A 16,344-nucleotide genomic window follows, 5' to 3' on the forward strand; every position below is an offset into this window, starting at 1 on the left:
CTAACTTTTCTCATTGAAGAATCAGTAGAAACCTGCTGAATCTCCCAAATCTGTAAGCAGTGAAAGAGATCTTTAAGGTGTACTGATCTGCACAGACAAAAACAAAAAAAAAAAAAAAAAAAAAAAAAAACAAAAAAAAAAAAAATCCCCAACAAAAAAAAAATTACTAGCCATAGCAAGAGAATACACTAAGATGCTCTAGCAATCTGACCTCTTTGAACCCTAAGATCAATGCTGAAACTGAGTTCACTATGTACCTTTCCATAACTTTTCAACAGAGAATAAAGTGGGGTCTAAATTTCATTTTTACACTGTTTCTTCATTTTGCTGTTTGACTGTTTATAAACCATTTCTTCGTTTCATTCTTCCTTCTTCCCTTCTCCTCCTCTCTGCTGAGACTATACCAGCACAACATCCAGCTCTGGAGTCCTCAGTACAGGAAAGACGTGGGCCTGTTGGAACAGGTCCAGAGTACAGCCACAAAAATGATAAGAGGGACTGAACAGCTCTCCTGTGAGAAAAGGCTGAGAGATTTGGGGTAAATCAGCCAGGAAAAAAGAAGGCTCTGGGGAGACGTAATTATAGCTTTTCACTACGTAGAGGAGGCTGCTAAAGATGGAGGCAAACATTTTAGCAGGGTCTATAACAGCAGGAAAAGGGGTAATGGCTTTAAACTACAAAATAATAGATTTCGACTAGAACTAAGGGAGAAATCTTTCATTATGAGAGTGGTGAAACAACAGAACAGGTTGCTCAGAGAGGTTGTGGGTGCCCCCTCCCCAGAAAAATTCAAGATCAGCTTGAATAGGACTCCGGGCAGCCTGATCTAGTTGAAGATGTCCCTTCTGATTGCAGGGGTTGGACTAGATGGCATTTCATGGTCCCTTCAAATCCAAACCATTCTAAGACTCTATGATCAAGTTAGGCCCATAGGAAGCATGAGGCTGTGGGCACCCATCTGGCAGAGTGAAAAAGGTTAAATGTTTCTTAGAAATCATTCCACACTATCAAGTTTACTGTTGTTGTTTCACTCAGTTATTGAGCTACTTCAGGCTCTCACTACTAAAAAAAACCAAAAAAAACCAAAAAAAAACCATGAAAACAACACAACAAAAACCCATACAACATGTTCCACAACACAGAAAGGGTTTAGATTTTGCATGAAAAGAAATTAAATTTCTGTTGAGGAAATTTGCTCTGCATCAGGAGACCTGACTGAACTCTACATTCAATAAATGACAGAAATGAAAATAATGCAGCAGTTAACAAGAATACACCTGATGTTGAACCACAAGCTGCCCAAAATGGGACACATTGTAACTCTGAGTTCCCAAGGAGAGTTACATACTTCAGAACAGAATTCCAAAATACTGACAAAACCACCTAGACCTTGCAACAAATCATTGACATGGCAGTTCTTGAATTCCTTTATCCTCTGCTGCACTCAAGCACTCCGACAGGATCCAGAGTTCAAAACTCCAGCCTTCAGGAGAGATGCCTATGACATTTTTTTTCTCCCCCAACAAACTGAGCACAGTTCACAGTCTTCCTGGTAAAGAAAGGCTAGAGAATAAAAACAGGAAGGCTGCTTTGTACATGATAGCCATGTAGTTTGAGCAGTGACCCAAGACACCGGAAAACACAAGACTCTAGGCCTTTTTTAGTGTAGTGTTTGAAACATTTTGAACTTTGATTTATTTATGAGTTCAAACCTCATTAAATAAATAAACCATAATTAATAGTAGAAATAATATTAATAGTACAAACCTGGATTTCTATGTGACGAGGGTTATCAATGAACTTTTCTATCAGTAAGCGATCATCACCAAAACTTGAAGCAGCTTCTTGAGATGAAAATCTAAAACCTTCCCTTAAATAATGAAAACAAAAAGAATGACCTGTTTTTAAGAAGTCCTGAAGCATACAAGAAAGAACACTTACTGATTTCAGTAAACAGTCAATCTTCACTAATCAACACATACATCCAAAAACCAAGTTATACCATTTGGACTTGATTCTGTAATTAATGCCTTTTTTCGTGCTTTTTTTACAAAGTCAAAAAAAATTCCAACCAACCACAAACCAAACGATTCTCAAAGCACAAAACATTTCAGTGTGTTTAAAAAGCCTGAACATTTACCACAATTATGTATTCATTATCTTCTGCAAAACTAATAAAGTAATTGAATTTTAAGACCCAGTGATTAGCAAGTATTTGCTATACAGAAGTAAAGGTGAAGCTCACCATTACTTACACCACACAGAACTTAATACTCAAGAACAGCAGAGGTTGGTTAATTCTGCACTAAAGAACTGCAAATACAACATTACAGACATTGCAAATTCCAGCACTGAACACAACCTAAAGATGCAATATCTGACCTCACAAAACACACCAGCTGTACTAATAGTTTTTCCCTGCCTTAAAGTATAAGTGAGTGTTATACAGAGCACGCTATACACTTCCCTCTGGTTTTTTGCTTACACATGTAGTTAAAGTAAATATTGCAAGCTACTTCAGTTATTAACTTTTTTTTTCTAAATAGCAGCAAAAATACTCCTTGGGTCATAAGCTCTGACAAATAAGTTCATGAATAGCTTTCTCAGGGTGAGGCAGAGCATAATGCAGGGACCCAAAGGCTTCACTGAAATTTTCTACAGGCTCTGTAAGTCACACATTAGTGCCATTCATGTTGATACATATGGAAAGCTTGGTTATATTTCTGTGTGACTGACTACTGAAACAGCATCCCTGACATGTGTGCCCAGAATAAGAATTACAGCACAACTGAGTTGAAGTTTTCATGCTTTCCACGTCTTGGATGTAGTTAACTCAGGCCACAGATTCGCAAGTTAGGTAAATTTACAGTAGAGAAAAGTCTAAAAAGTATATATTTTAAAAAGTATATATTTAAAAGTATATCTTCACATTTTTTAACATTGTGAGACAATATATATTGTCATTTTGAGAGATTAGACCTAATGTACAGCTTTCCTAAATTCATACTTCAATACATTTAATTTCCTAGTAAAGAGGAAAAAGGGACATCAAAATTAGTGATTCTGTGCATTACCTGATCTAAAAAAAAAAACCAAGTGCTGTAAGAAACAGCCATACATAGTGTTTCTTATTGAAACTGATTTACAGCTATTTTAACTCCTATATCAAAAGCTCTGTTTTGTTTTGTAAACATTTTTGTGTCACAGTTTTATGCACAGTTATTAACAACTGACTTTTTCTTTCACTGAAGGAAGTATGCTAATTAGAAATCTAAACTGCAATACTTATTAAAAAAAGACAGGTGCCTAATCATCTCATCCATACATCTGTAAATCTTTTTCAATTATATATAATAGGAATTACTATCTCAGATATTCTGACCTTGTTTTATCTTACAAAACTGTGCAGTTGTAATTGGCCAATGACAAAAATTAATTCCAAATAGACGTGAGGAAAAAAAAATTAAAAGAAAGAAGCAGCAGAGCAGGCATTTTAGGAAGGCTGTGTAATCTCAGTCCAAGACCCAATCAGGCAGAGCTCTAAGCAATCAATTTAAACTGAGAGCTGATGCTATTCAGAGGATGAAGTTGGACGAGATGCTCTCTCTAACATGCACAGTTATAGAGAGGAAAAACAGGATCTCTCCAAGGTTCCTCTCTCTCCCTAAGGTCTGGACGAGATGCTCTCTCTAGATCACTTCAAACATGCACAGTTATAGAGAGGAAAAACAGGATCTCTCCAAGGTTCCTCTCTCTCCCTAAGGTACATTTACTCACACTGCAGTTTAAGTTGTACAAAAGCATTACTGATGTTGCCACAAGCCTTCCTGTGGTTGTCTGAAGAGAAAAGCCATGCCAACTTTCTGCCTCCAGCTCTGAAATCAGTAGTGCTGTTTCAATTAAAACAATTTTCTTTCGAGGCAGTCAGACACTAACAAAAGACTGGACTCATTACGTGAAATTTCACTTTTCAGAAGCAGGAAATAGTATAAGAACATTTTTTTTCTTGTCAAAGCCAGCATTAGAAGGGCCATCTAGTTAAAAAGTAGATGTTTGATAGCCATTAGTAGAGTAGAAGCCCTCTAAAACCCTGAGAACTTAAATAGCCAATAGATACTCAAATGTGTTGACTTCACACACAGAACCAATATAGATTGCTTCAGATTAACTCTTAATTTAAAAAAAAATCAACTAAAATTATCTAATCAGAGCATTTTATACATGTAGATGGCATTAATATGTGAATGTGTGTTTTTTTAAAAAATAGGGTTTTAGGAAGCACTATTCTTTACTTATCCAATAGATTGCTGCCCCTTACCTGAACAGCACATACCTGTGCAGGACAGACCAAAGATGCCCAGCCCATTACTCCCATTTTTGCACAGTACTTTGAAAGGCCACATGCAATGCTTTGGGAAGATAATAAACTTAATGCATAGGCTTGTAATAGGTAATGCTGTTGAGTTTTAAAAGCTTTGTCCTCTTAGACTGCACACTTCATAGGCCCTTTGCTTTAGGAGGTGAAGGATTCAGAATGATCTTGCTACTTATTATTCCACATTAACTTCTTCCAGTCCCACTGCTCTTTCCAAGCATAAGACCACAGAACAGAAATTATAAGGGGTTCTATTATGAATTCCATTCATAAAATTGGCTTAAGCACCAAGAAAGAATTTGAGAAACAGGACAATTTACATTTTCCTATCATTACACATTAAAAACAAAATCATCTCTCTAAACATCTGTTGCTGGAAGCTGCCTTGGTAAAAACTTTCAAGACAGATACCCACTAAGCATGCAAGACTTCAATATCTAGGAGAAGTTACAGAAGGTGAAACAATAGGGGGGGGTGGGGAATTACTAACACAAAGCACAAACATTTTCGAAGGTAACTCTCAAAAAAAAATTAGTACAAATTTCCAACTTGGAGGTTATCATGCCTGCAGCTGAAGCTACTAACTAAAGAAACTAACTTCTTGCAAATCCACAGAGCTTAAAACATGGCCAATAGCTCCTATTTGATGACCTCTGACACTCAACCTACAAGCAAGTAAGTGCCTTTACATGCAAAGATCCATCATAAACTCTGCCAGAAAATTTCAGTCTGTTCTTTGGAAAAGACAGAGTCCTGAATTTAATTCCTTTTCAGAGCTGCCAGACCACCATGTGGAGCCATGAAGCCTAAAGGTCTAGTTAGATGTACAAATGTTATGAGCATACTGGAAGCAAGAAGCCTTCAGTTTCTCCACAAAGAGGAATTATACAAATGAGGTGTAGGTAGTCAGACACATGCCCTGGTCATGTTCTGCTGTACTGCAACATGAACTTCACATTGCCTGTACCTGGAAAGCACTTTCAGATCAGGTTTGCAGGGGTGCAAGCACAGAGGCTCTTCCCATACCCAGAGTTGGGATGATCAATGACTAAGTTAAAAATACTTTTAGATACAGAGCACAGCAGAACTTTCTCAGGCTGAAGAAAAAAAAATCTACCAACCTGAACTTAAGGTAAACTGCTTTTCAGAAATCTGCCCTTCATTTTCAATATAATTTCAAGTGGACATCTATTAGGTGAAGAAAAGGCATGCTAAACTACACTTCTCCAAACCAAGAAAACTAGCTAGAGATTACATTAGAGTGAACATAGGGCTATTTTAATTTCAGATGTGGGTCAGTGGCTTGAATTGTACACAAAATTCAACTCCAGAGAACTTGACCAAAATTTGGAAACAAGCAAAAGAAGTGAATATTGGGAGGGACTCAAATCTTAAAAAACATAAGAGCAGCCCTACCCAGAGAGGGGGTCAACACTGCAGCCTTCCACAGTGAAGGGCAAATGAACAGCTATTTCAAAAACCAAATTGTAACATTGACAAAACTGTACCAGTATTTAAGAAATACTAGCTAAAAATTAACAGAAATCTTAGCTATAGCTGGAATAACAATTATTATATTAATAATATAGAATATTATATATTATTATATATATTATAATAGAGGACATAAAACAATTGTGATCACTTGGCATACATAAGGGGCATGAAACATGAAGCAGTAAGTTACCACAGAGAATAATTCTGTAACAGTAGTAATTAAGTTCCTCAGATCAGTCTTTACCACTTCCAGTGGCTATTTCCACCACCATGTCACATGTTCATTTAAGGCTCCTTACTGTACACATAGTGACAACATTGAAACAAGAAAAATTTTCAACTGGCCTGAAAATCCAAAAGTATGTTTCACACAAGAAGATTCTTTACCCAGAGGGTGGTTGGGCACTGACTGTGGTTTCCATAACCACAGCCTTTCTCCAAAATAAGTTAGCAATTATAATTTTAGATCCACTTTTACTTTAAAACAGTTACTTTAATCAAGCTCCTTTGCTCCCTTCTGAACTAAACAAGAAATTAACGCCTTCCTTTCAAGTCCAACAGATGAACTGCTGCCTGCACAAGATCAAGGCAGTAATTCTGGATTCTAAAGCAGAAACAACAAAGTATCCTTTTAAGAAAGAAGGTCATTCTAGATCTTCACTCTAATGCACAAAACACTATTTTCCTACTTAGATTTGAATACAAATGGACTACACAGAGCGTGGTACAAATAAATGCACCATGTTTTCTTTAAATCTAAAATTTAACTGCTAGACATTCATTATTCTTTCATCCAATTTTTAGGTTTTGGCAAACAAAAATTTAACAGGGGACAGAAAAATGACAGGGAAGTCTTGCAGGTGGCTAAATTAAGCTAATGAAAATTTCTGTTGTACTTTGAGTTTACTCCAGCACATGTGATGCTCCGTCCATGCAAAAAGGAAAACATTCATGTTATTTTGGATCAAACAGGCTTTTCATTACAAGTTTAGAAAAATCAGAACATACATTTTTCTGTAAGATCAGCAGCACAGGGAGTTTAAATGAGGCTCCCTCGCTGCCAGAACATCAGCAGAGAATGAACTGTAAAATTCTGAGTCAACAACAAAGCATCATGCAATGTTCAGGATTCAGACAACCAACAAGAGACATGAAAACATCTGTGTGTTGAAACACGTGTTGTTTCAAAACAGACAAAAGTACAATAGTTTGCTGATACAAATGCTTTAAACACAGAAGTATGCAATTTATTAGAGCACATTCTGGTAGCACCTTATGTGCTTCCACGTATGAATTATCAGTCTCATCAACGTCAACAGAACTAATGGCATGCATTAATGTTTGTGAATCAGGGCCAATAAATATTCTACCTAACACAGAGAAATTAATAAATCAGCATTCTGAAAGGCATACAGCAAAATGTTATTTACAGTCTAACACTGGACTAACAGCAGCTGTAAATGTTGGTTTTTTACTCAAATTAATGGATGATGTTTTGTAAGGTTTATGCAATAATTAATTAGAAAAAGGCACATGCAAACTTCCAAAGTATATTTCTCACTATGCTAAAGGGAGAAAACCAAATAATATCCAATTTCTCTGTCTAACATTTCATATCTGCTCAACTGTCAGCTTACAATGGCTTAATGGGACTTCAGTAACTGCAGCATTCATCAAGGCAAGCTTTTGGACAGCATCTCACCTGGTCTCTTCATCATCCCAAGCGATTCTCATGCCTTTCCCACCACCACCTGCTGAGGCCTTGATCATGACAGGGTAGCCTAACAGCGGGGAACAATTAGACAGAAGTTCAAACTTTGTTCAGTTGGTCAGAGGAACATGACAACTGACCACATGTCCTATAAAGCCAGTAGACAATAACTTCGTTTATTAAAACACTTTGTTTGCAGGGAGAACAGAGGAGAATTTTTTCTTTTCAAAACTTAGCTGTCAGTGCAGTAATTTCTACAGCCAAGAAAGGCTGTCTTCTCCAATTCATTTATACCAAAAAAACACTGAATGAATTATTCCCAAATAATTAAGTGATTTATGAATAAGGCATTTGACCTTTTTAAGCTCACATTTCTTTAGGAACAATTTTTTTCCTTTGTTGCTGATTAAATAATATTTTTAATTAATAGCAAAAATTAATAGATCTTCATAAATTAAATCTAAAGATTGAGTAAAAAAATATGCATCATATTAACACTTCTAGTGCAGCACATTTTAAATAACAGAGCAGTTCAGGAGCTGTGCTGCTTAGATATTATGTAATGGTACCAGAACACAGATTACTTGTGTTTACAATTTAAAAAGTATTCTTCCCAAACTGACATGTAGTTAAAAAAAAAAAAAAAAAAAAAACAAGAAGCATAAATCTGTCAGCATTGAAAGTATTCTTCCCAAATTGACATGTAGTAAAAAAAAAAAAAACAAACCAAGAAGCATAAATCTGTCAGCATTGTACATAACTGGCAATATCTTACTCATAGAACAAGATACTGTAATATGGATATGAGGCAGGATCTTCTTTTTCTGAAAGCTAGAAAATCACAGCAACAAAGTACACAGTTTAAATGCAGATTTAAATAATGATTGTTTATCTTCAATTACAAATAATTTCATTCAAAGCAACTTCCTGATACAATTCTGTCATAACGGAGAACTTCACCTTTCTCTATACGAACATGCAGAAAACTAAAACTCAAGGATCTGATTAAAATGCTTTTGACATTTCTAGGATAGCAGAAAATTCTTAATGCCTTTGGTCTCCAGAATGTTTAATGAAAATCACAACATTAGGCAAATATGAGACCAGCTGATACAGTCTGCCAAGAAGAGTCTATCCTTGAGAACTGAAGATATATTTTACAAAAGGCTTTGATCTGGAGACAGAAAGAGACATTTGAATATGCTTCCTAGAACTGGTCCAATCTACTGTCATACATGTTACTTATATTTAGTTTTTTTCTGGAAGGTAGATCTATTCTTGTTCTGTCAAGTGACAACAGTACAATATTCCCCTCCTCCTGCTTGTAGTGATCTAACTGAAAGGATGTTCAAGAGAAAATTAAAACCAGCAAGATCTAGAAAACCTTTGTTTACTTAAGAAGTCTGAAATGGATACCAAAAAAAGGCATGAGACAAGCAGAACAAACAGTAGTGTTGATTGGAAGCCAGAAAAGCTGCAATAGTACACGAGAACATTAAATTAACAAAGAAACAGAAAAAAAATTCAATAAAAAAGTTTCCAACTTAACACATTATTAGACTGTGAAACCCCAGGCTGTAAAGCATTCATGTGGCTGAAAGCTGTAGAGAGGTCATAGTTAAGCATATGCAGAGCACAAACCAAGCTCCTATAGGCATGGACTACCAAAAGGCTATAAATCTCCATGCCTTGGAGTCTAAAGTAGTCTCTTGTTACAACATATAAGGTTAACACCAAACAGAGCCATGCAAATAACCTTTCCAGAGTCTCTCTTAGATTTTTTTTATGAAATATCTGATACTGCCCATAGAAGGGTACAGGATAAACCACAGAGTAACAATTACCATGATCCAGGCCTCTGTAATCCCAGAGATTAAAGGGTAAAGCCAAATAATTCTAGGTTACATGCAGCAACAGTGAAATTCAACCAATTTTCATTAAATGCAGTATATCCAACACCTAGACAAGAGCATTCTATTGATGCTGTAGGTGCATCTCCAGATCCCTGGCAGCTGCCAGGCTCCTACACAAGTCACTGGATGTCTTGAAATAAAGCTAAAAGCACATATTGTATAACTTCCATGCAAGAAATTAGATTTTACTGCATAACACCAGTGAATCCCTGGCAATACTGTCACCACCTGGAGACCCTGTCCAAGCCAAAAAGCTGCAGGAGTAAAATTTCAAAACAAGCATTTTTTTAAGCCTTATTATGGTAAATGCACTAAGGCAATTTCCATCAATCTATGTTATTCGGTGTTACATGTACTTAAAAAAATCATCATTAATTATGCTACCCATTTCAGTCTAACAATATCAGTCTCTTGAATGGTTTGCTGATTTTAATTCTGTAAGCAGAATCTAGTCCTAATTTACTGCTCTTTAGTTCCAAAGCAAAACAGGCATTTCGAAAATAAACCTTGGTAAGTCTTTGTGTGCTTCAAAATGTAATTCATCTATCACAACTCACATGGCTGAATTATCAGAAAGTATATATGGGTTACTAGTATCATTCACCATATAGCACTACTTTGCTTCTACTCCCTCCCAACTTTTATATACAGTGATTATATGTCAGCCATGCTTGTAGGCAAGGCAGTTAAAGACTCCCAAGAGCCACTGTATAAGTCAAAAAAAAAAAAAAAAACCAGGTTTTGAAAAAAAAATTAACTAAGGCTTGTTTTGAAAAAAATACATACAGCTTTTCTGGTTGAGAAGGAAAAATTGCAACAGACCTCTACATGTTAGCATCTAAATTAGCCAGTCACATGAAAATAAGGGTAGTACTGGAGCATTTCTCAAATATGAGGTTACACACTGCTCGCTCTTGGGGAGCTAAGCTGAACTAAGCTACAGAGCAGCTCTTTAGCCAATACTAAAGACTGAATGGAAGGCCTTGTAAAATTTCAGTTTTGCATATGTATTGGTTAGAGGATACTGGGATCAGAATGCATTACTGAACACTCTCCACTTTTGTAGCAATCAAAATCGCTAAAGTATGTTCACATGGATTGGTTGGATTAGTTGTGGGAAGGGAGAGGCATGCAAACAATTTCTAACATTTATTTGTAAGTACCCACAACAACAGCAATGAAAAGACTCACAAAGCAGACACATTTTTGAGTAGGTGTTAGGTTTTCCATCCTTCCCTCAAATTAGATGCCACTTTATGTGAAATTAAAATTGCATGTGAGATTAAAACCTACTCTTGTTTTATGGTTTTCCAATCTTGTGACACCTCGTAAGGATGGAGTTAAAGATCTTAGGAGGCAAGAAAGCAAAAAGCAGTCAGACTTGAAGATCACTGCACCTGCTCTTGCTGCTAAATAGGTACTCATAAGTTAGGACTGCTTTGTTTCCAGGACAGCTACTGTTCTGAGAATCTGAATTATAAAAGGAGTAAACAAACTTCAGATGTCCTGCAACTGTTAGCTCCCACCCTTTGCCACCATGGTTTTTAGATGTAATTTACCCATTTTTGAAGTTGCAGGTACTAGACCACAGAACACATTGTGCAATATCAGTTTGAGCAACATTGCATGTGACAATACAAGATTCTTTTCAATATCCATTATTAAATCCATTAAATGATAGCACTAACTAAACCCATGTCAAATGAAACATGACAAAAAACCATCTTGTTCATCTCTTCAGTTTTGTACAGACTTTCATTTTGTTTTAACTGACTGCATTTCATAGCTGCTCAATCCTTTCAAATAGAGGAGTCAAACTTTCTGGAGTTTCATTGATGCTTCAGAATTAAGAAGCCAACAGTTCTTAATGTACAATCCTACAAAACAGACCTAGAGCAGCACGGGAAAAGGGCTAATGCAATTAAGCACTATAGAAAGGATCAGAAGAGCACAACAGCCCACACCAACAGATACAAAAGAGAGACAGTAGAAAGGAGCCAATACAGCAATTTGTGCCTGAATTTCTTCCAGTTTCTGATTTAACCTAGTTTTCCTGTCACATTCTCGATACAATACAGGAAAACATCTCAAATCATCTCAAATCAGGGCAAAAGAAGGATTCACTCCCACACCTAGAAAATGTGTATCCATAGATAATAGTCACTGAAACAGGTAAAGGCTGTGTTCTCAACTCTGAGGTGCCATATTCCACTACTACTGGATCTTTGGCCAAAACTCAGCGGGGAGAAGCAGAAAAAACCACAGGCAGCACACACTGTTCTACTGTTTTGAGCATTGACCCATGGTCACTTTAAGAATTACTTGAGCTTTCTTAGAAGACTGAAACACTGGATTAGTGAAATTAGAAACCATCTGAAAGTATTTCACTGCTTATCAAGTGCTTTATATACAAGGACAAATACATTACATATATACACGAGAGACTATAATTTCATTCTATCTTAGATCCTTTGAAATTAAAATCACTATGTTTAATTCTGGTCAGTGGTTACAATTAGACAGAAGCTTAACCAAACTTGTCAAACCATGAGTGGGGAAAAAGCTAGAAGGAATATTTTTCTTTCACTACATGGTACAAACCCTTCTTGTACCACAGCAGTTTAAGAATTTTCCATCTAAATAAAGCACCACCCAGCTGTCTGTAATTGACTTTATTATCACAGATTTAAGACTGCCTTGATATAATGACCTCCAAAGTGCTAGTAATATCAAAGACAGGAACCAGTCAACAGAACACCAGAAGAATTCAGAAGAAAATTAAAAAAGAATGTATTTTAAAGGGTGTCTAGAAAGGCACTGCATGCCTTCTAACTTACATCCATCAAAACTGTTTAAGAAAGTACCTGCAGAAAATCTTTAAAACACAAGAGCAAGAAAGATCATTGAAGAGAAAGTGAACTGAAATAATGTCACATTACTATGTCTTTATGCAGGACTGAACCAAATTTTATTTACTGTTCTCTTTTGGATATTCCAGTTTGGTTAATAGACTCTTTCTCTTGGTAATGCCGCCATGACAGCGATCAGTTATCACAACCAAGACACGAAGCCTGACTACTCACAGAAACGCTGACTTAGATTGTGTCAGCCTAAAAGTCAGACAAGCCTAGGAGGAGTTTCAGGGCAGTTCACCAGTGCAGGGTAAAAGCCCCAACTTAAACTGAAAGCAGAAAACTTCTAAGCAGTGTAAGATCTATCTGTAGCAGTGCGACTCCCACTTTCTATCTAGCAGATAAAGGCACAGCAATAGCTCTTGACACAGGTGAAAAGCTGTTTATTTACCTGTGATAAACCTAAATAGTTTCTCATGGTTGCAATCTCAAAGGGAAAATTAAAGATAAACCCCAAGAAAAATCAGATCTTACAGCATTAGATTCTTCTTCTAGAAAGCATTTACAAACGTGTAATTTCAAGCATATGGTTTAGCATTTTCACTAATATCAAGCTTTAGTAAATAAAAGCCAAAACTCATTAAACACATATTCCACTTAACCTTCATCAAAATTAGTCCCAGACTCATTTGCTGGTTGCTCTTTTCACCATTCTGTAAGATACCCAGAAGCTGAATAGTGACTTTATTCCAGTAAGCACAGAAGGCTGGTGCTCTGGATCATATTCAAGCTAGCTGCAGTCCACACAGTGATGAAGAATGCAGATCATAACATCACTGATGTCAGTCTCCACATAAAGAGACGTGTACCATGCCTAAATTTTGACTATCATGTCCAGTTGCAGATAAACCTTCAGGTAACTCCTAGTGAGGTACTCATTACTGCATATTACATTCATTCCACAAATCATGGCTGCACTTGTTCTGTAAAGTCCAGTTTGAAAAGCTCAAATGTGATTATTTAAGAGACGGGGCGTTAATGCCTAGATTCCTTCAGCCCTATGGGCAACAGGGAACTTAAAAACTATTAAAACATTATTTGTTCTATAGGGATTACTTATTACACATTCAATTTAGTCAACCATGTCTGCTGAGAGGCACACAAATCCCACCATAGCTAATTTAAGAACTTACCAATTTCCCTTGCAATTCTGACAGCTTCATCTGCATCCTGTAAAAGCAGGAAATGAGACCCAACGTTAATCCCATCAGCCATTGCACTGTGTCCTGAGGGCAGTCATATATTGCACTACTGTCTCCTCCGATTCATTTAATGTTTGATTTTACAACCTCCTGACCCTTTTCAGCCAGAGGAATGTAAAATTAATACCATAAGTGGAATGTAAATTCTACCTCATCATTAGTGCACTGAGGAACTCAAAGCAATGAGGAATCAGCTGACAGGAAACACAACCAGGATCGCAAAATTATTTTCTGCAGTTGTAGGAATTTAATGCTAGAATTTAGACGTTTACAATCAATAATGGACCATAAATCAGATCGTTAAAGTTTGTCCACTACCAGCTTGTTTCTGTCCTCACAGGTATTCCTTGTGTTTTCCTGATTGCTGTCAGTAGGGGGAGTTGATTCTCTATTGTTTGGGAGTAATTCAAGTTCAGGGAAAAAAAACCTTGTAGAACTTCTTCAGAGACAAATGGGTTTTGTTTACTCAAGAAAGAACACAAACAGTTCAGTTTTGAAAGTTCTGCATTCTGAAAATAAAATAAACCTTAAATGCATCATTTTAAACTGTATCTGAAAGGAGAAGACTCCCATAACTGTTTTCATTTAAGAGTTGCATAAGCCAACTTGACAAATCCTTTTGTTGATGCCACCTCTTGCTTCCGCTGTCTCATACTACTGTAGCCAGGTACAGAAAAAAGTCCTGGGAAACTCAGAGAATAAAAACCAGAATACTTCATTACTTGCATTTCAAAAACCAAATCACTTCTTCTGCAGCATTTAATTCTCATTATTTCTACTGATAACAGTATATTTCCATTACACCAAATTAGAAAGAAAAAGGGTTAAATTACAGTGGTACACGTTAAGCTTGAAAATTCCATCCAAATTTGATAATATTTATACTATCCCATGACATACATTAAAAAATTTGTATAGAAGGCAGTAATGTCTGGAAACCACCAGCTGCTAAGTGTGTCTGAAACTATGGGGGCTGACTTATGAACATTAAACTGAAACCTGATATTTTTAAAGCTTTCAAGGCAATCCATTTTAAAAGCACCCAGGTCAGAACTTTAAAAAAAATACATAAGAAATGTTCATACCTGGTTCATTTATGTCCGATAATAAAACAAAATCCTCTTTAAAAGTCTTCAGTACCTAGTAACAGCCCCATGAAGAATAAGAGGGCTGGCAGGGGAAGTTGTCAGAAAATTTAATTTCCTTTCATTAGCTAGTCTGCTCCACAAATCGGTGCTTGTTAAGTTCAAAGCAGTCCTGAAAGCAACATCAGTTTTAAGTCTTTTTACTCCAGTCACATCTGTTAATGAGATTTTTCCAAATAACAATTGTTTTTAACTCAAGAGATAAATCTAGCAAAAAAAAAAAAAAAACAAACCTGCCCCTCACACCCCCTCCCAAAAAAAACCTCAAGAGTTTACTGTTTTATTACACCTTGCTGCTTTGCATGACCCTGCACCCTCCAAATTTTAGCTTAAAGGGATAAAATGCATGAAAAGGGTCATTTAAGAATGTTAGTGGTTTCCACACATTGAGTTTGAAGGTTCTTTGTTCCTGCCTGTGACAGTTATGCGAGAATACTTCCCCTTAATAGCCTCTCTGTCAGGAAGTGTTAAACCTGCCAAATGCAGACAATTAGAGCCTCTTGAACAAAATGCAGGAAGAGTGATGACTGATGAAGAGCCACGATTATAGTTGAGAAGGAAACTTTTACATTTCTTTTCTCTTGCAAATTCCCCCACATATTTGCAAAATAGAATTAAGGGGGGGAAGCAAACAGGGTAATCTTTTTTCACTTAGTTACCTGCAAACAAGTGGCTAACTGATACACTGTAGTCCACAGGAAGACAAGCTGCAAATCATTAGAGAGGAACTTTTCACTGCCACTGTATTTTTACACATGCATGCAACAACTTTAAGTAACAACTGATTGGTATCAGCAGCACTAATTGTCTTAGTTCTGGCTTGAAAAGATTTTAGACATCTGCCCAGCACAGTTATTAATTTACACTGTGTCAACATCTGTTTCTTTTACAGTTCTAACATATTAGAATGCAAACTGTAAGACAGGAGCGGAAAAAAAAAATCCATGCATACTCCAATTTTCGCTTTCAAAGAGCATTTCTTAACCAGAAAACAAAAATATGCTATGATTTAAAGAGGAAAACCAACAACAACAACAAAAATTGATATATTGAAATCTCTGGTAAGTCTTTTGCTCTTTTTCCATAAGAAGGTGTGTTGAATATTTGTTTAAAATATCATGAATTTCACTTGCTGATTACATAAATACAGAAGCAGTTTGAGTAATCAAGGAAAGTTAGGACAGTAATTTTAGCTTTTTGGTATATAAAACTTATGACAGATACATAATATTTGCACAAGAGGGGCAAAAAAGTGAACACTACGATACTGCCCAACACACATGTCCATATGTGCAAAATATACAAAACCACACTGGAACTAAAAACACATTAAATTATTTTTTAAAAGCAAAAGTCCTCAATGATTTACTGCTATTTCTTCCAAAAGCACATTAGCTACACTACCATTTTCCCAAAATAAACTGGAAACTGTAAAGAAATATATAATTTTAGCACCACTTTTTATTGTACAAATAAAAATGTTCAAGTAATGGTAGAAGTTAATAAAAGTCCTAAGAGTTATAAAATTATGTCAGTGTTTTCACAAATAGGTGATTCCATTAAGTTAAAGAGACATAAAATACTCCTTT

At 36.2% G+C, this 16,344-nt stretch overlaps 1 protein-coding gene across 2 annotated transcripts in view; it reads right to left on the minus strand.

Annotated features, from left to right (window-relative positions):
- The window catches only part of PCCA (propionyl-CoA carboxylase subunit alpha), a 262,979-nt gene that overhangs the window by 174,271 nt on the left and 72,364 nt on the right, over window positions 1–16,344 (minus strand). For both annotated transcript variants that reach the window (XM_039730386.1, XM_039730385.1), the window contains exons 7-9: window positions 13,542–13,578; window positions 7,575–7,653; window positions 1,768–1,870 (exon numbers count right to left, since the gene is read on the minus strand). In XM_039730386.1, coding sequence (XP_039586320.1) covers window positions 1,768–1,870; window positions 7,575–7,653; window positions 13,542–13,578 — 219 coding nt within the window. The remainder of the gene's footprint in view (window positions 1–1,767; window positions 1,871–7,574; window positions 7,654–13,541; window positions 13,579–16,344) is intronic.

Source organism: Passer montanus, unplaced genomic scaffold (assembly GCF_014805655.1).
Source record: "Passer montanus isolate IOZ18808 unplaced genomic scaffold, ASM1480565v1 scaffold72, whole genome shotgun sequence".
NCBI classification, from domain to species: Eukaryota; Metazoa; Chordata; class Aves; order Passeriformes; family Passeridae; genus Passer; species Passer montanus.